Source organism: Anabas testudineus, chromosome 18, assembly GCF_900324465.2.
Source record: "Anabas testudineus chromosome 18, fAnaTes1.2, whole genome shotgun sequence".
Taxonomy (NCBI): domain Eukaryota; kingdom Metazoa; phylum Chordata; class Actinopteri; order Anabantiformes; family Anabantidae; genus Anabas; species Anabas testudineus.
Genome location: NC_046627.1, coordinates 24,411,326 through 24,424,541, shown reverse-complemented (window position 1 = coordinate 24,424,541; position 13,216 = coordinate 24,411,326). Strand labels below are relative to the sequence as shown.

General features: G+C 39.1%; 1 protein-coding gene across 1 annotated transcript; it reads right to left on the bottom strand.

Moving 5' to 3' along the window:
* Positions 1-203: 203 nt before the first annotated feature.
* On the bottom strand, positions 204-12,780 carry LOC113157338 (cell wall protein DAN4-like). The gene is made up of 4 exons (XM_026352773.1): positions 12,544-12,780; positions 3,869-4,902; positions 2,406-2,482; positions 204-1,445 (listed from the first exon to the last, which is right to left on the bottom strand). The coding sequence occupies exons 1-4, from the start codon at positions 12,699-12,701 to the stop codon at positions 1,362-1,364; spliced, it is 1,353 nt and encodes a 450-aa protein (XP_026208558.1). The 5' UTR covers positions 12,702-12,780; the 3' UTR covers positions 204-1,361.
* Between the last annotated feature and the right edge of the window lie 436 nt (positions 12,781-13,216).

The window sequence follows — 13,216 nt, the reverse complement described above, 5'->3', positions numbered from 1 at the left end:
AACTGCTAAAATATTGTCAAAAAATATGTGAAGTATAAAATGTACTATACTTTAAAAGCCCCATATGATATTGTAGCAATTGTGAGCAGAATTTGTATTTTCTATTTCTACTGACTTCTTTATAAATGCTATTATAAGAGGTGCTAACGTAGTCAAATTAAATAAAGGGAATCTCAGTTTTCATAGAAGTTTCTTCTATTTTTCTGTTTTGATGTAGGATTTTTAAAAGGTGCTCTCTCTCTAGGCTGGGAACCGTTGCTTCTGTGGCTGCGTGAAGGATTTTAAAACACTATTTGATTGTTGTTTTAGGATTTAAATCTGATGGTGTTTTAATCACTTGTTAGGCTGTTTTAAGGTGAACCAGTGCTCTCGGCTTGATAGTGATGGTGTTTGATGTGTTATTTTCTTTAGGCAACAGCTCCCTCTACCTGTTCTGAAACTCAATCTCACTTTAGATGTCAATAGAAAACAAACATCATGTCCCTGTGTTGAATTTTTCCAAGCAGAACTGTTATTATTAACTGTTATTTTCTTTTTAAATAACACAATGAAACTCAACCTTTATACCTGTATTTCTTAAAAAGAAGAGTTTGAGTTCAGATCCAGTTCAATGTTTGAGAACTGAATTTATTAGAAACACAACATTTTAGTCATAGACTTTGATTGGTCATCATATTCAAAGTGAGAAACAACATGTTAATAATAAAGCCTTAGGCTATAACAGTCAATTAACAAAGAAATAATATAGCAGCTTCTCTGCAATTATTGTGTTAATGGATGAATAAGAAAGTGCTTTGGGGTAAAATAAGGTAGAAAAGAACTGAGAGTAAACAAAATTACATTTCACATATCAACAAAATAGTAAAAAAAGACTTTTCTTGACTTAGTTTAGTTGTTAAAACATAAAAATACATTGTAAAATAATAACATTGATGATAGATACATTACATTTAGCAGACGCTATTCAAAGCGATTTTCAAGTAGGGTACTAGGGAAGACAGGGTAAGCGTTAGGAGGCCTTGCCATGGACCCCTACCGGAGTTAGGCCACAGCTGGGATTGAACACATGGGAACCAGTGATGTTACCACTACAACCAGCCACGATAGATAGATAGATAGATAGATAGATAGATAGATAGATAGATAGACTTTATTCTCATTGCAACATCGTACAACAAGATTAAGGTGCCAAGCACTCTGTGCAATACATAAAACAAAATATTTAATCTAAATAAATAACCTAAAATCTGTATTAAAAAAACATCAAGTAAACAAACAAAAACAAACAAAAAGACTCACGACAGGACCAGTTTTCAATCAATCCTCCAGGCTGACTTTAACTCTTACCAGCAACTTAAAGCTCAATTTTCAGAGGTTTCCCACTGTTGGTCAATGCTTACAGTGATATCTGCTGGTAGCCTTCGTCTCACCAGTTCCTCTTTAAGCTTGGGAAGGAAACAAATGTAATGTTAATTGTTGTTGTTGTCGTCGTTGTTGTTGTTGTTATGTAAGTGTTATCTGTGATCATAACAAGTGTTTTTGAGTATCTGAAAACCTTCTGTGCTAAGACTGACCTTCAACACACTGAGTTTGTGGAACAAATCTGGACTCACATTAGGCTTTGATGAGCCACAGACATGTAAAAATCCAATCTAATGATTTGTCAGGGACCAGAGGATTCAGCAGAACAAAACTTATAAATCTTAAACATCTAAATTTAAACAGGGGTTTTGTTCCCCTTTAAAGATTATGAAGCAGGTAGACAAGCATGGCTAGATTGGACTAATGCTTTCTCAGCAGCTGCCCTAGGAAGAACTAAACAATCAGTGCAGTTCTCAGTGTACATTACATAACAAATTACAGACTAATAAATATATATATATATATATATGAGAATAAATTGAAAGGAAACAAAACACAGTACAACAACACTAATTTTAATGCACTTATTGTGATAATAAATTATTCACATTCTTGTTGGACCACATTCTGTTTCTTGTGTGTACATAACTAGTGTTTAGGTGGAACCCTTCTGTCAGCATCTGTTGGATGCTTTTCAAAATTGTGTTTAAAGGACTGTGAATTAGTTTCATACTTCCTTGTTCGGATTTCTTATTTCATAGAAATGGTTAGACTGTTTTCAGTTATATTTATATAAAATGTATAGATAAATTTACTTTTTAATCACAGAAACAACCATAATAGAGAAATGTAATTTATCTACTAGATAGCAAAACCTTAGATGGCAGTAGAAACTTTTGCCATACCTTTACTCTTTAACTATCAGGTTTGTTTTCTTGGCTACTGCAGAAACAACACCTGAACGTATACATCATAACCAAGAGCTGGAATTATTTTAGAGGGATGGTTGTTTAATGCTTTAAAAATGATTAGAAAAGACTGACCTGTTTCACAAAGGTGTTCTTGATGTTCTCAGACAGTGGGAACAAAGAGGAAATCCTTGCTCTTAGACCTAAGACAACTAGGAGCATCACTTACATCAGATATCAGTACAAAGCTTTTTACAGTCGAGCAAGAGGTTTAATGTCCATCATTTCTGGTTTTGCTTAAAGTACTTAAAGCACTTTTTAATCTAATATGATGATGAATTTGTGTATAGGTATAGGTAGATTTGATGTGTGTGTTTGCAATGTTTAGCTGCATCAATTTGTCACTCAAACATGATCTGATATTCATTTACATTAAGTCACACAAACAACACAATGTGCTTAAGGTGAATATGCACAAAAAATGTCTTAAACATATGTATTTAATGTTCAAATAGCTGAAAGAAAAGATAAATAAGCCTACAGATTTAAATGTCCTTTATCTGGTGTGAACAAGTCTTTTGTTTCCATTCCACAGTATCTTTGTTGGGTATGCCTGGGTTTTTTTTAACCACAGTCACAAGCTGAACAGTTTACCATTGGGATGTGGCCTTTGGTATGTGATTCTGTATCTTATTTGCTAGGTATAGATCAAATAAGGAGATACTGCATGTGAACAGCAAACTGAAAATGTATAAAACAACTGAGTTGTTAAATTCTCCAATCTTGTTTTGTTGACTGGAGTCTAGATTGACTATAGATAACAAAAGAGTCCAATTCCAATAATAATGAATACTTTATTGATCCTCTTGGGGAAACTATGGTTGGACAGCTGACAGTACATGTTGGCGCTGCAACAGGGTTTTGGTGTCTTGTCCAAGGACACCTCAACAAGTAGGCAGGAGGAACAGGGAATTAAACCACTCACCCTGGTGTTAGTACACGACTGCTCTACCACCTGAGCTACTTGCTGCCCCGAATAGCTGGTGTGGTTCACACACCACATATTATTGTTTGTTGGGTGTTATTACCGTCAACATTTTTTTATACTCGATATATATCAGATGACATTTACGACAAATTAATGCAGAAAATCAGGTAATTCCAGATACTGTAACTTGCCACTGTAACACTCAGTTGGAGTTCAAAAATCAAAATACACATACACATCACACACAAGGGAAGAGAAAGGTACAGATTTACTGTATTTAAATATTTATCTTAAGGAACCTGATAAAATGCTTTAAAAAACTTATTAAAACAACAAATCTGTCTTTAACAAACTCTCAATGACCAGGTTTGATTGAAATGAAAATGTTTATAGATGCTGTTGAATTCAAGTCTCTTGTATGTGATGTGATTAAATATCTTTTGGCCTGGAAATTAGATTCAAGCTTATTCTGGCACACACACATCAAATGTTTAATAATGTACATTACAGTAACCCTGAAAATTACACCTTTTCTTGTAAAACAAACAAAACATCAACTGTGTCAATATGACATAATAAAAATAAAACATATTACATTTATATTACTTACTTGAAGCTGCAGATGGAGTTGAAAGGGGTGCTGTGGCTTCTTGTGTCATGTTGGTAGGTGAACTTGTTGCTGACACAGTTGAAGTAATTAGTAAAGTAGTTGAAGATGTAATGGCAATGCTACTCTGCATGACTGTTGATGCATTTTGTATAGTACTTGCACTGCTAGATGGATCGGCTTCAGTTGTAGTTGGAGAAAGACTTTCATTTAGAAAAGTTGTTGTATTTAGTGGCAATGTTGTTGAACTCTGTGTGTTAGACTTATTGAAAGATGTTGTAGATTGTGTATCAGTATTGATCAAAGGAAATGAGGTTGTATTTTGCATAGCAGTTATGTTCATGTTAGGGGTTTGTGTGGTTGTAATTGATGTTACTGACATACATGCTGTAGAGGGAAAACTCTGTGTGATGGTAATGCTAATAGTTGTAGTTTGTGGACTAGTTATACAAGGTACAGAGGTTAAATTTCCTATGGAAGATGATGTGATTGGGGTGGATGATTTAGACATGGTTGTTGTAACTGGAGTTGTTGTAGTTTGTGGTACAATTGATGTGAACAAATCAGTGGTGGTACTTCCTGTGGTCGTGGTAGTTGTACTTGGGATGGAAGTTGTTGTTGATGTAGGGATGCTTGTCGTGTCTTCTGCAATAGTTGTTGAAAAATCAGTGGTTGTGCTTATACTGGTAGTTGTAGTTGTACTTGGAATGGACGTTGTAGTTGACGTGGTGATGATTGTCGTGTCTTGTCCAGTAGTTGTTGAGGAATCAGTGGCAGTAGTTGCAGTGGTAGTTGTAAAAGTACTTGGTGTGACAATTGTAGTTTGTGGAATAGTTGTGGAAGAAAGCATAGTTGTGGCTGTTGTAACTGGAGTTGTTGTAGTTTGTGGTACAGTTGATGTGAACAAATCAGTGGTGGTACTTCCTGTGGTTGTGGTAGTTGTACTTGGAATGGAAGTTGTAGTTGAAGTAGTGAAGCTTGTCGTGTCTTCAGCAATAGTTGTTGAAAAATCAGTGGTTGTGCTTACACTGGTAGTTGTAGTTGTACTTGGGATGGAAGTTGTAGTTAAAGTAGTGATGATTGTCGTGTCTTGTCCAGTAGTTGTTGAAGAATCTGTGGCAGTAGTTGCAATTGTAGTTGTAGTTGTACTTGGGATGGAAGTTGTAGCTGACGTGGTGATGATTGTCGTGTCTTCTGCAGTACTTGTTGAAGAATCCGTGGCAGTAGTTGCAGTGGTAGTTGTACTTGGAATGGAAGTTGTAGTTGTAGTAGTGAAGCTTGTCATGTCTTCTGCAGTAGTTGTTGAAGAATCCGTGGTAGTAGTTGCAGTGGTAGTTGTAAAAGTACTTGGTGTGACAATTGTAGTTTGTGGAATAGTTGTGGAAGAAAGCATAGTTGTGGCTGTTGTAACTGGAGTTGTTGTAATTTGTGGTACAGTTGATGTGAACAAATCAGTGGTGGTACTTCCTGTGGTTGTGGTAGTTGTACTTGGGATGGAAGTTGTAGTTGTAGTAGTGAAGCTTGTTGTGTCTTCTGCAATAGTTGTTGAAAAATCAGTGGTTGTGCTTACACTGGTAGTTGTAGTTGTACTTGGGATGGAAGTTGTAGCTGACGTGGTGATGATTGTCGTGTCTTGTCCAGTAGTTGTTGAAGAATCTGTGGCAGTAGTTGCAGTGGTACTTGTAAAAGTACTTGGTGTGACAATTGTAGTTTGTGGAATAGTTGTGGAAGAAAGCATAGTTGTGGCTGTTGTAACTGGAGTTGTTGTAGTTTGTGGTACAGTTGATGTGAACAAATCAGTGGTGGTACTTCCTGTGGTTGTGGTAGTTGTACTTGGGATGGAAGTTGTAGTTGAAGTAGTGAAGCTTGTCGTGTCTTCAGCAATAGTTGTTGAAAAATCAGTGGTTGTGCTTACACTGGTAGTTGTAGTTGTACTTGGGAAGGAAGTTGTGGCTGAAGTAGGGATGATTGTCGTGTCTTGTCCAGTAGTTGTTGAAGAGTCAGTGGTAGTAGTTGCAATTGTAGTTGTAGTTGTACTTGGGATGGAAGTTGTAGTTGTAGTAGTGAAGCTTGTCGTGTCTTGTCCAGTAGTTGTTGAAGAATCTGTGGCAGTAGTTGCAGTGGTACTTGTAAAAGTACTTGGTGTGACAATTGTAGTTTGTGGAATAGTTGTGGAAGAAAGCATAGTTGTGGCTGTTGTAACTGGAGTTGTTGTAGTTTGTGGTACAGTTGATGTGAACAAATCAGTGGTGCTACTTTCTGTGGTTGTGGTAGTTGCACTTGGGATGGAAGTTGTAGCTGACGTGGTGATGCTTGTCGTGTCTTCTGCAGTAGTTGTTGAAGAATCAGTGGTAGTAGTTGCAATTGTAGTTGTAGTTGTACTTGGGATGGAAGTTGTAGCTGACGTGGTGATGATTGTCGTGTCTTCTGCAGTAGTTGTTGAAGAATCCGTGGCAGTAGTTGCAGTGGTAGTTGTACTTGGAATGGAAGTTGTAGTTGTAGTAGTGAAGCTTGTCATGTCTTCTGCAGCAGTTGTTGAAGAATCTGTGACAGTAGTTGCAGTGGTAGTTGTAAAAGTACTTGGTGTGACAATTGTAGTTTGTGGAATAGTTGTGGAAGAAAGCATAGTTGTGGCTGTTGTAACTGGAGTTGTTGTAGTTTGTGGTACAGTTGATGTAAACAAATCAGTGGTGGTACTTCCTGTGGTTGTGGTAGTTGTACTTGGGATGGAAGTTGTAGCTGACGTGGTGATGATTGTCGTGTCTTCTGCAGTAGTTGTTGAAGAATCAGTGGTAGTAGTTGCAATTGTAGTTGTAGTTGTACTTGGGATGGAAGTTGTAGTTGTAGTAGTGAAGCTTGTTGTGTCTTCTGCAATAGTTGTTGAAAAATCAGTGGTTGTGCTTACACTGGTAGTTGTAGTTGTACTTGGGATGGAAGTTGTAGCTGACGTGGTGATGATTGTCGTGTCTTGTCCAGTAGTTGTTGAAGAATCTGTGGCAGTAGTTGCAGTGGTACTTGTAAAAGTACTTGGTGTGACAATTGTAGTTTGTGGAATAGTTGTGGAAGAAAGCATAGTTGTGGCTGTTGTAACTGGAGTTGTTGTAGTTTGTGGTACAGTTGATGTGAACAAATCAGTGGTGGTACTTCCTGTGGTTGTGGTAGTTGTACTTGGGATGGAAGTTGTAGTTGAAGTAGTGAAGCTTGTCGTGTCTTCAGCAATAGTTGTTGAAAAATCAGTGGTTGTGCTTACACTGGTAGTTGTAGTTGTACTTGGGAAGGAAGTTGTGGCTGAAGTAGGGATGATTGTCGTGTCTTGTCCAGTAGTTGTTGAAGAGTCAGTGGTAGTAGTTGCAATTGTAGTTGTAGTTGTACTTGGGATGGAAGTTGTAGTTGTAGTAGTGAAGCTTGTCGTGTCTTGTCCAGTAGTTGTTGAAGAATCTGTGGCAGTAGTTGCAGTGGTACTTGTAAAAGTACTTGGTGTGACAATTGTAGTTTGTGGAATAGTTGTGGAAGAAAGCATAGTTGTGGCTGTTGTAACTGGAGTTGTTGTAGTTTGTGGTACAGTTGATGTGAACAAATCAGTGGTGCTACTTTCTGTGGTTGTGGTAGTTGCACTTGGGATGGAAGTTGTAGCTGACGTGGTGATGCTTGTCGTGTCTTCTGCAGTAGTTGTTGAAGAATCAGTGGTAGTAGTTGCAATTGTAGTTGTAGTTGTACTTGGGATGGAAGTTGTAGCTGACGTGGTGATGATTGTCGTGTCTTCTGCAGTAGTTGTTGAAGAATCCGTGGCAGTAGTTGCAGTGGTAGTTGTACTTGGAATGGAAGTTGTAGTTGTAGTAGTGAAGCTTGTCATGTCTTCTGCAGCAGTTGTTGAAGAATCTGTGACAGTAGTTGCAGTGGTAGTTGTAAAAGTACTTGGTGTGACAATTGTAGTTTGTGGAATAGTTGTGGAAGAAAGCATAGTTGTGGCTGTTGTAACTGGAGTTGTTGTAGTTTGTGGTACAGTTGATGTAAACAAATCAGTGGTGGTACTTCCTGTGGTTGTGGTAGTTGTACTTGGGATGGAAGTTGTAGCTGACGTGGTGATGATTGTCGTGTCTTCTGCAGTAGTTGTTGAAGAATCAGTGGTAGTAGTTGCAATTGTAGTTGTAGTTGTACTTGGGATGGAAGTTGTAGTTGTAGTAGTGAAGCTTGTTGTGTCTTCTGCAATAGTTGTTGAAAAATCAGTGGTTGTGCTTACACTGGTAGTTGTAGTTGTACTTGGGATGGAAGTTGTGGCTGAAGTAGGGATGATTGTCGTGTCTTGTCCAGTAGTTGTTGAAGAGTCAGTGGTAGTAGTTGCAATTGTAGTTGTAGTTGTACTTGGGATGGAAGTTGTAGTTGTAGTAGTGAAGCTTGTCGTGTCTTGTCCAGTAGTTGTTGAAGAATCTGTGGCAGTAGTTGCAGTGGTACTTGTAAAAGTACTTGGTGTGACAATTGTAGTTTGTGGAATAGTTGTGGAAGAAAGCATTGTTGTGGCTGTTGTAACTGGAGTTGTTGTAGTTTGTGGTACAGTTGATGTGAACAAATCAGTGGTGGTACTTCCTGTGGTTGTGGTAGTTGTACTTGGGATGGAAGTTGTAGTTAAAGTAGTGATGATTGTCGTGTCTTGTCCAGTAGTTGTTGAAGAATCAGTGGTAGTAGTTGCAGTTGCAGTATTAGTTGTACTTGGGATGGAAGTTGTATTTGACGTGGTGATGATTGTTGTGTCTTCTGCAGTAGTTGTTGAAAAATCAGAGGTTGTGCTTACACTGGTAGTTGTACTTGGGATGGAAGTTGTAGTTGTAGTAGTGAAGCTTGTCATGTCTTCTGCAGTAGTTGTTGAAGAATCTGTGGTAGTAGTTGCAGTGGTAGTTGTACTTGGAATGGAAGTTGTAGTTGTAGTAGTGAAGCTTGTCATGTCTTCTGCAGTAGTTGTTGAAGAATCCGTGGTAGTAGTTGCAGTGGTAGTTGTAAAAGTACTTGGTGTGACAATTGTAGTTTGTGGAATAGTTGTGGAAGAAAGCATTGTTGTGGCTGTTGTAACTGGAGTTGTTGTAGTTTGTGGTACAGTTGATGTGAACAAATCAGTGGTGGTACTTCCTGTGGTTGTGGTAGTTGTACTTGGGATGGAAGTTGTAGCTGACGTGATGATGATTGTCGTGTCTTGTCCAGTAGTTGTTGAAGAATCAGTGGTAGTAGTTGCAATTGTAGTTGTAGTTGTACTTGGGATGGAAGTTGTAGTTGTAGTAGTGAAGCTTGTTGTGTCTTCTGCAATAGTTGTTGAAAAATCAGTGGTTGTGCTTACACTGGTAGTTGTAGTTGTACTTGGGATGGAAGTTGTAGCTGACGTGGTGATGATTGTCGTGTCTTGTCCAGTAGTTGTTGAAGAATCTGTGGCAGTAGTTGCAGTGGTACTTGTAAAAGTACTTGGTGTGACAATTGTAGTTTGTGGAATAGTTGTGGAAGAAAGCATTGTTGTGGCTGTTGTAACTGGAGTTGTTGTAGTTTGTGGTACAGTTGATGTGAACAAATCAGTGGTGCTACTTTCTGTGGTTGTGGTAGTTGTACTTGGGATGGAAGTTGTAGTTGAAGTAGTGAAGCTTGTCGCGTCCTCTGCAATAGTTGTTGAAAAATCAGTGGTTGTGCTTACACTGGTAGTTGTAGTTGTACTTGGAATGGAAGTTGTAGTTAAAGTAGTGATGATTGTCGTGTCTTCTGCAGTAGTTGTTGAAGAATCAGTGGTTTTAGTTGCGGTGGTAGTTGTACTTGGGATGGAAGTTGTAGCTGACGTGGTGATGATTGTCGTGTCTTCTGCAGTAGTTGTTGAAGAATCAGTGGTAGTAGTTGCAATTGTAGTTGTAGTTGTACTTGGGATGGAAGTTGTAGCTGACGTGGTGATGATTGTCGTGTCTTCTGCAGTAGTTGTTGAAGAATCCGTGGCAGTAGTTGCAGTGGTAGTTGTAAAAGTACTTGGTGTGACAATTGTAGTTTGTGGAATAGTTGTGGAAGAAAGCATAGTTGTGGCTGTTGTAACTGGAGTTGTTGTAGTTTGTGGTACAGTTGATGTGAACAAATCAGTGGTGCTACTTTCTGTGGTTGTGGTAGTTGTACTTGGGTTGGAAGTTGTAGTTGAAGTAGTGAAGCTTGTCGCGTCCTCTGTAATAGCTGTTGAAAAATCAGTGGTTGTGCTGACACTGGTAGTTGTAGTTGTACTTGGGATGGAAGTTGTAGCTGACGTGATGATGATTGTCGTGTCCTCTGCAGTAGTTATTGAGGAATACGTGGTTGTCCTTACACTGGTATTTGTAGTTGTACTTGGGATGGAAGTTGTAGTTGAAGTAGTGAAGCTTGTCGGGTCTTCTGCAATAGTTCTTGAAGAAAACGCGGCAGTAGTTTCAGTGGTAGTTGTAGTTGTACTTGGGATGGAAGTTGTAGCTGATGTGGTGATGATTGTCGTGTCTTGTCCAGTAGTTGTTGAAGAATCTGTGGCAGTAGTTGCAGTGGTACTTGTAAAAGTACTTGGTGTGACAATTGTAGTTTGTGGAATAGTTGTGGTAGAAAGCATAGTTGTGGCTGTTGTAACTGGAGTTGTTGTGGTTTGTGGTACAGTTGATGTAAACAAATCAGTGGTGCTACTTTCTGTTGTTGTGGTAGTTGTACTTGGGATGGAAGTTGTAGTTAAAGTAGTGATGATTGTCGTGTCTTGTCCAGTACTTGTTGAAGAATCAGTGGTAGTAGTTGCAGTTGTAGTTGTAGTTGTACTTGGGATGGAAGTTGTAGCTGACGTGATGATGATTGTCGTGACTTGTCCAGTAGTTGTTGAAGAATCCGTGGCAGTAGTTGCAGTGGTAGTTGTAAAAGTACTTGGTGTGACAATTGTAGTTTGTGGAATAGTTGTGGAAGAAAGCATAGTTGTGGCTGTTGTAACTGGAGTTGTTGTAGTTTGTGGTACAGTTGATGTGAACAAATCAGTGGTGCTACTTTCTGTGGTTGTGGTAGTTGTACTTGGGATGGAAGTTGTAGTTGGAGTAATGAAGCTTGTCATGTCTCCGGCAGTAGTTGTTAAAGACAACGTGGCAGTAGTTTCAGTGGTAGTTGTACTTGGGATGGAAGTTGTAGTTAAAGTAGTGATGATTGTCGTGTCTTGTCCAGTAGTTGTTGAAGAATCAGTGGTAGTAGTTGCAGTTGTAGTTGTAGTTGTACTTGGGATGGAAGTTGTAGTTGTAGTAGTGAAGCTTGTCGTGTCTTGTCCAGTAGTTGTTGAAGAATCTGTGGCAGTAGTTTCAGTGGTACTTGTAAAAGTACTTGGTGTGACAATTGTAGTTTGTGGAATAGTTGTGGAAGAAAGCATTGTTGTGGCTGTTGTAACTGGAGTTGTTGTAGTTTGTGGTACAGTTGATGTGAACAAATCAGTGGTAGTACTTCCTGTGGTTGTGGTAGTTGTACTTGGGATGGAAGTTGTAGTTAAAGTAGTGAAGCTTGTCGGGTCTTCTGCAATAGTTCTTGAAGAAAACGCGGCAGTAGTTTCAGTGGTAGTTGTACTTGGGATGGAAGTTGTAGCTGATGTGGTGATGATTGTCGTGTCTTGTCCAGTAGTTGTTGAAGAATCTGTGGCAGTAGTTGCAGTGGTAGTTGTAAAAGTACTTGGTGTGACAATTGTAGTTTGTGGAATAGTTTTGGTAGAAAGCATAGTTGTGGCTGTTGTAACTGGAGTTGTTGTGGTTTGTGGTACAGTTGATGTAAACAAATCAGTGGTGCTACTTTCTGTTGTTGTGGTAGTTGTACTTGGGATGGAAGTTGTAGTTAAAGTAGTGATGATTGTCGTGTCTTGTCCAGTACTTGTTGAAGAATCAGTGGTAGTAGTTGCAGTTGTAGTTGTAGTTGTACTTGGGATGGAAGTTGTAGCTGACGTGATGATGATTGCCGTGACTTGTCCAGTAGTTGTTGAAGAATCCGTGGCAGTAGTTGCAGTGGTACTTGTAAAAGTACTTGGTGTGACAATTGTAGTTTGTGGAATAGTTGTGGAAGAAAGCATAGTTGTGGCTGTTGTAACTGGAGTTGTTGTAGTTTGTGGTACAGTTGATGTGAACAAATCAGTGGTGCTACTTTCTGTGGTTGTGGTAGTTGTACTTGGGATGGAAGTTATAGTTGGAGTAATGCAGCTTGTCATGTCTCCGGCAGTAGTTGTTAAAGACAACGTGGCAGTAGTTTCAGTGGTAGTTGTACTTGGGATGGAAGTTGTAGTTAAAGTAGTGATGATTGTCGTGTCTTGTCCAGTAGTTGTTGAAGAATCAGTGGTAGTAGTTGCAGTTGTAGTTGTAGTTGTACTTGGGATGGAAGTTGTAGTTGTAGTAGTGAAGCTTGTCGTGTCTTGTCCAGTAGTTGTTGAAGAATCTGTGGCAGTAGTTTCAGTGGTACTTGTAAAAGTACTTGGTGTGACAATTGTAGTTTGTGGAATAGTTGTGGAAGAAAGCATTGTTGTGGCTGTTGTAACTGGAGTTGTTGTAGTTTGTGGTACAGTTGATGTGAACAAATCAGTGGTGGTACTTCCTGTGGTTGTGGTAGTTGTACTTGGGATGGAAGTTGTAGTTAAAGTAGTGAAGCTTGTCGGGTCTTCTGCAATAGTTCTTGAAGAAAACGCGGCAGTAGTTTCAGTGGTAGTTGTACTTGGGATGGAAGTTGTAGCTGACGTGGTGATGATTGTCGTGTCTTGTCCAGTAGTTGTTGAAGAATCTGTGGCAGTAGTTGCAGTGGTAGTTGTAAAAGTACTTGGTGTGACAATTGTAGTTTGTGGAATAGTTGTGGAAGAAAGCATAGTTGTGGCTGTTGTAACTGGAGTTGTTGTGGTTTGTGGTACAGTTGATGTGAACAAATCAGTGGTGCTACTTTCTATTGTTGTGGTAGTTGTACTTGGGATGGAAGTTGTAGTTAAAGTAGTGATGATTGTCGTGTCTTGTCCAGTAGTTGTTGAAGAATCAGTGGTAGTAGTTGCAGTTGTAGTTGTAGTTGTACTTGGTGTGACAATTGTAGTTTGTGGAATAGTTGTAGAAGAAAGCATAGTTGTGGCTGTTGTAACTGGAGTTGTTGTAGTTTGTGGTACAGTTGATGTGAACAAATCAGTGGTGCTACTTTCTGTGGTTGTGGTAGTTGTACTTGGGATGGAAGTTGTAGTTGGAGTAATGAAGCTTGTCATGTCTCCGGCAGTAGTTGTTAAAGACAACGTGGGAGTAGTTTCAGTGGTAGTTGTACTTGGGATGGAAGTTGTAGCTGACGTGGTGATGATTGTCGTGTCTTGTCCAGTAGTTGTTGAAGAATCTGTGGCAGTAGTCG